The sequence below is a fragment of the Mandrillus leucophaeus genome, unplaced genomic scaffold (genome assembly GCF_000951045.1).
Source record: "Mandrillus leucophaeus isolate KB7577 unplaced genomic scaffold, Mleu.le_1.0 Scaffold92, whole genome shotgun sequence".
Lineage (NCBI taxonomy): Eukaryota > Metazoa > Chordata > Mammalia > Primates > Cercopithecidae > Mandrillus > Mandrillus leucophaeus.
In genome coordinates, this window is record NW_012110030.1 from 245468 (window position 1) to 252191 (window position 6724).

Below are 6724 nucleotides of genomic sequence, written 5' to 3' on the forward strand. Positions count from 1 at the left end.
CAAAATTAGGGTTGGCGGGAGGTTAGGGTGGGAGGTTGGAGGGGAAGAGTGGATCCACACTCTGATAGATCCTATTTAACTAGTTTTACTTTACTGTGCAGACTACCTCCCACAACTGGTAACCTTGAACGTGGGCAGACATGCTTCCAGAAATGTGAGTGGAGGCAGGGGGGAATAAAGAAAATGCAACTACAAAATTGAAAACTCATACTAGCACAATGATGTTTAAATGATTTTCAAGTGCTGGAAAACTGCTGGTGTGGAAAAGAGTTGCCTGACGCTTTGGCTTGAAGGCCAGGGCTTGTCACTTACTGCGTCAGGAGAAATTTCTCTCCTTTCGACAATAATCTCTGCACTGCCTACCTCATGAGGTCCTTGCGATGCCAAGATGCTGCCAGTGTGGGCTGCGCCTCAGCTGAGCACAGATTCTGCAGATTCGCACTTTGGACGGGAAGTCCCACCTCCGCAACCCTGACCTGACCGGCTACCCACCCCCACCACCCGGAAGTGAATACCACGAGCTAGCGCGTCTACTTCACAGGCCAGGCCATCAACTCAACTGCCAAGGGGTCCATTGTACCAGCTGGGTCATGGATCTCTCCCGCCTGAAATCTGACTCCACCCACCAAAAGTCTGAGCCTGCAGGCCTAGGTTTCGACTCTGCTGGCCAAGATTATTTCTCTGCAGCCCAAGAATTCGACTCTTTCTACCAAGAATTGAACCTAGACTCTCTTAATGAAGATCTTCTTTTCCAGTTCATGCCACATGCCAGGACAGAGACCTCTGTGGGCACATATGAATCCCACTCGACTTCTGAACTGGAGGATCTGACAGAGCCTGAGCAAAGAGAGCTCAAAGCCAAACTCACTAAATTGGAGGCTGAAATTGTAACCCTACGCCACGTACTAGCAGCCAAAGACAGACGCTGTGGGAAGCTCAAGAGGAAGTTAGGCTTCACGGCTTTGGTAGGACTGAGACAGAATCTATCCAAGAGCTGGCTTGATGTTCAGGTCTCCAACACCTATGTGGAACAGAAGACGTCAGCTGCTCTGTCCACCATGGGCACTGCCCTCTGCAGGAAGCTTGGAGGCATAAAGAAGTCGGCCACATTCAGATCTTTTGAAGGTCTGATGGGGACAATCAAGTCCAAAGTGGCAGGGGGCAAAGAGCTTGGCCCTGACTGTCTTTCTTCTGCAGAGGGTGGGGATGATCCGCTCTCAGTTTTGGGGAGTGGGGAAGACCCACTCCAGATTCCGGGGAGTGGGAATGATCCACTCCCAGTTCTGGAGAATGAGGATGACCAGCTCTGCTTTCTGGAACCAGAATGAGCCCCCTTGGTAACCTTGCCTGGTACTAAACCAGGGCAAGAACCCCCTTCCCTCATTACATTTGCAACTCTGCCCAACAAAAACAAGCAAGCAAACCACAATGGTAAAGTGGTTAATTCCGGAAATTGACAGGATCCAGTTTTGAGAAAAGAACATAGATATTTGCTGCTCTTAAGATAGAGAACCCAAAGTTTTGTACCTGGTTATTTTGCACTTAAGTTTATAGACGAAATGTGTCATTATATTAGCTTTCCTGAGACTGTATCTAATGGACAAGTCAGTGACTCCAGAGGGGTCTTAGCCAAAGTCCAAGCTCTCTTTTGGAAAACTAGTCTATTAGAAAGCCAAAGTAGATTTCTGTTTAAGCTTGAAAGAGGTATGAAGTAATCTGTAGTTTTTTGTTTTTTGTTTTTTTCCCTTCCTCATTTCCTTCCTTCCCTCAGTCTCAGACAAAGTCACCTTGAAAGCTCCACCTGGCCTACAACTTTTATTTAAAAAGATAATCAAGAAAACTTCATCTTCTCTGAGACCCAGAAAAAGAGAGGAAAATAGTAATAGTGCACTTAATGTTACATTTTTAATACAGGTTTTGTAAAACTTGTTTGTTTTCAAAGCTCTGGACTAAGCAAAACAACAGCATCAGTTTAGGAAATTGTTACTACTTTGCACACAAACTGAAATTGCAACTTTGCCTTGTGCTTTATTTACAATTTCTTTATATATCAAAATGAGTGTTTTAAAGTTTAACCCTTGAAGCAGCATGTCTTTGCCATAGCAGCACTTCACTTAAAAGGAAGAAATTGCTTCTCTGGCAGTAATTCCTAGTTAGTTACCACCTCCAGCTGAGGGGCTGGAGGAAAACAGGTATAGCCAAATTCAAGAAAGATACACCCCTGTCTCAAGGAACATTTTAAAAAGAATGTCTGTCCCCTGTGAGCTGGCTGTTATGTCTTTGAATGGACCTAACTATACATTTTTGCTCTTAACTCTGCCCTTCTTTTTAGGTAACCCTAAATGAGAAGGAAGCAGAATATAACCCTCTGGAGAGCTCAAGACAGTAGGAACCTAGACTGTGTTTGTTTCAATTTTCTGATATCTGATTTTCACAGGAATATACATTTTTTTTGTTTTCCTTTCCCATTTCCAAAATGCCAAGATCTGGGAGCCTCTTTCATTCCTCTAGTCACACTGCCTGCGATAGAAGTTAGTGTCTTATTGGCTGTGGGCAGAGACTAGGACTCTTATTTGCTTGGGTACATTTCAGTAACCTCTCACTGCCTAAAATAGTAGTCCCTCCAGCCTAAGAAGATGATTCTGTTTTGTTGACTCTTGAATGCTCCCCCAACATTCCTTTGGTTTTCCTATAAGCAAAACCAAATACCACTATAAATATAAAAGCATTTGGTAAATTGTAAAGTTACTCATGTATCCCAACCCTCTACATTTCTGAAGACAAAATTTTGCTTGGATTAAAACAAGATGTTTTACTATTTTGCATGTTTGATTTTTAATTTGTTGTGTTTATCAACCAAAATGGCTTTGTATGCTGAAGAGCAAGAGGCGAGCCTGCAGCATACAAGAAATGAAAGTAGTCCAACAGGCAAAGGCTTTGACATATTTCAGGAAAGCTTGTGTTAGGGACAATCTCAGACTATTATCATGGGCCAAACCTGAGAGATGTTATATTTTCTTTAATAATTTCTAAAATAGTAGTAAGTTTCCCCAATAAATGCTCAACTCTGTAAAAGTAGTAAAGTACATATTTATTTTTGTTGATCATTGTCCATTTCTGGCTTAGGATAGATCTTCAATAAACACATGTTAAATCAAGGAAGGAATTAACATCATATACTTCAGACATCAAATATTGAATCTAAGAGATTATCAACAACATGAACTTGTTGACAAGTTCCTTTTGCTTTTAAACAAAAATATATTGTTTATTCAAAGCCTATCTGAGACCCTACTATGTATCAAGAGCTGTCCCAGGTTCTCAAGGCATAGAAGTAAATTAGACATTGTATGTGCTCTCTAGAAACACTCAGACTTTCAAATCATTATAATTCAGTGAGTGCTAAAATAGAGCTGTGTGCCAGATATAAAAGAAGTCCTGAGGAAGGGGTGTTCAACTCTGTCTTGGTAGGTCAGTAAAGCCTTCAGAGAGACAGAAAGTCTTAGAGGACCAGGAGAAGTTTGCAGACAGACAAGAATAGAATATTCCAGACAACATCCAGAGGAACTGAGTCACAAAGGAATGTATAAGAATGGCATATTCTAGGAACTAACAGTACATCACTGCGGCTAGAGAGGAAGGGGAAATGGTGTTACATGAGTAAGAAAAAATAAGCAGGGGGCAAGAATCATAAGTAGTCTTACATACTACCTTAGATATTAATATTTAAGCCTTTAGGAAATGGGAGGCATTGAAGCACTTAAGTAAAAAAGTAACTATCAAATTTTTGTTTTAGATTACTCTGGTCATCAGAGAAATAGATTAAGTATTAAAGAGGTAGAATCAGACTTAGGAACCAACTGCATGAGGTCGGGAGAGGGGGATAAATTTGCAAGATAATAAGGCTGTAGCATTGAAAAGGCCTGATATTATTGAAACTGGAGTTGCACATTCATTTTGCTTTGGCTTTTTTGTATCAGTGGTCATGGGCACCAAATAAAATGCTTCCATGAACATTTGGATTCTGGCTCTAAAGTTTCCTCGAGATTTCTTTTTTCCACCTGCTTCTACCCTTCCTATGCACTGGCTTTCTTCATCCTCTACCCTGTCTGCCTTCATAACTTGATCATCTCCACTCATCTAGGCCTATTTGGATTTTGTAGCCCAGCTTAAGTCTATTTAACTTGGCCAATTCAGGATGCAATTTTCAATAGTTCCTAGAATATGTGTACACCCAAAGATTCACATCCCTAGGTTTCGCTCAATACCTGAGAACTACCAGATAGGAATGACACTGAAACAAAATTTCCTGAGGCCGTCAGTTTTCTGGGACTTTAATTGCCCATATGAGTGAAGGGATTAGGATAGAAAATTGAGACAAGATGACACGGCCTTGATGTTTATGTCTTCCCACCCCAAATTCATAGGTTGAAATCCTAACCACAGGGTGATGGTATTGGGAGATGGGGCCTTTTGGGAAGTGATTAGCCCTCATAAATGGCTTATCAACAAGCCAAAGGGAGCTTGTTTGCCCTTTTCACCATGGGAAAACACAGTGAGAAGGCACCATTAATAACCCTGGAAATAGGCCTTCACCAGACACTGAATCTACAGATAACTTGATCCACCTCCAGAAAAATGAGATAAATTTCTGTCAAGCTACCCAGTTTATAGCAGCCCAGATGACTAAGACACAAGAATTGAAAGTTATGCTTCCCAGAGATAACACTTTCCATGCTGCTGGCAGGGATGATGATAGAATACCAATCCCTATGTTCATTACTATCATACATGTCCCGGAAAAATACTAGCATCGCTCCCAAAGAAATTTGCCAGCATTTTCTAGAGGCTCCTCTGCTTTCTGATTCATCAAAATGCCAAGTTCCATATTTGAAAGAAAGTACTTTTATTACATGCTCTACTCTTAATGGCTTGTGTGGACTACAGAGAGGTGATTAGCAATCACTGATCCAGAACTGTGCAGGTTTCCTGATAGTGGCAGGCAATGTGCTTGATGGCTCCACCTATCAAGGGGACAATGATGGCACAGGTTGATTCTGCTAAGGATTTGCATCTGGGCACAGAATTTCAGTTTCTTGCCTGTGGACTGTAATGTAAGGAAAAAGGATGAGCATCACTCTATTGAAACAACTGTGGAAAGAGGATTCCAGAAGGATGACAGAGTGGGAAGCACAAGGAACCTGTCTCTCTACTTAGATAACAATTGAGCTGGCAAATCAGTGTGATGTAACAATTTTGGAACACTAGAATATACTGAAGGCTTGCAACTTCCAGGGGAAGGCTTGAACAATAAATTGTAGTTAATTTCAGTACTCTGAACACAGTACCATCTACCCATTCCCAGTCCCAGCTCTGTAACTGGTAAATGTGCATATGTTTCTGGAACAACCTGTACATAGCTTGTGAGAGCCAGGGTTGGCAAAAAGGACCCTGTCTTCCAAATAGTAGAGATCTGTGCTCTGATCAATCGTTGATTGCTGCTTCTGCTCACAGAGGTACAGACAGAGGTGGGCAGCCATTGTTGTTGTACCTAGCCCCACTGTGGCAAGCACCTCCCTACTAGCTGAAGTGACTTCTAAGGGACTTAAAGGGCCAGTGCTCTTTTTTCTCCCCTTCATTTTTCTCTTTTTCCTCTTTTGGGAGCCAGACATTCAAAAACAACTGCATATATGGGAGAAATTAGAAAGTGATTGTGCATGTCCAGGAAAAAGCTCAGAAAATACCTGAGAAGACCTTAAATTTATGTTTCAGGTTAATCCTTGGAACAGAGATAGCCTACAACAATAAAAAATAATAACAATCAACAAAAACAATAACAAAAAAACATTAAATTCTGGGAAATGACGGGAATCTAATTACCAGAGTTACCACGTTACTAGATTCAAAAGTCCAGTTTTCAAAAAAAATCAGAAGGCATACAAAGAACAGGAAAGTATGGTCCATTTAAAGAATAAAAATAAACCACGTCCTGAAAAAAAACACATGGCAGATACAGTAGACAAATACCTTAAAAATAGCTTAAAGATGCTCATAGAACTAAAGGGAGATGTGGAGAAAAGAAAATTATGCATGAACAAAATGGAAATATAAATAAAGATACAGAAAACCTAAGGAGAGAAAAAGAAATTCTGGAGTTAAGAAGAACAATAATTGAAATGAAAAATTCACTGGAGGGATTCAAAAGCAGATTTGAGCAGACAGAAGAAAGAACTAGTGAATCTGAGAAAAGAAAATGAAAATTATTAACTCTGAAGAACAGAAGGAAAAAAAAATTGAAGAAAAGTCAATAGAGCCTAAGGGACTTATAGGACACTATCAAGCAGACCAACAAATACAATGTGAGAATTCCAAAAGGAAAAGAAAGAGAGACAGAAATGAGCAGAGAGTATATTTAAAGAAATAATGGTGGAAAACTTTACAAATTTGAGGAAAGATGTAAATATAAACATCCAAGAAGCTTAACAAACTCCAAGAAAAATGAACTGATAGAGACTCATACAAAAACACACTATAATCAAACTTTGAAAGACAAAGACAAAAAAAGAATCTTGAAATCAGAAAGAGAAAAGCAATTCATCACACGCAAGAGATACTCAATGAGATCATCAGCAGATTTTTCATCAAAAACTTTAAGGCCAGAAGGCAGTGGTTCAATATATTCAAAATGCTAAAAGTAAAAAAAGCAAAACTGTTGTCCAAGAAT

General features: G+C 40.2%; 1 protein-coding gene across 1 annotated transcript; it reads left to right on the top strand.

Moving 5' to 3' along the window:
- The first annotated feature begins 509 nt into the window (after positions 1-509).
- TPD52L3 (tumor protein D52-like 3) lies at positions 510-2825 on the top strand. Its single transcript, XM_011969885.1, has 2 exons — positions 510-1125; positions 2333-2825. Exons 1-2 carry the CDS (start codon positions 591-593, stop codon positions 2344-2346), a joined length of 549 nt encoding a protein of 182 aa, XP_011825275.1. The 5' UTR covers positions 510-590; the 3' UTR covers positions 2347-2825.
- The last annotated feature ends 3899 nt before the right edge of the window (positions 2826-6724 follow it).

Bases quoted from the DNA above. Each gene is read 5' to 3' on its own strand.
- TPD52L3 (XM_011969885.1), top strand. From the start codon at position 591: ATGGATCTCTCCCGCCTGAAATCTGACTCCACCCACCAAAAGTCTGAG.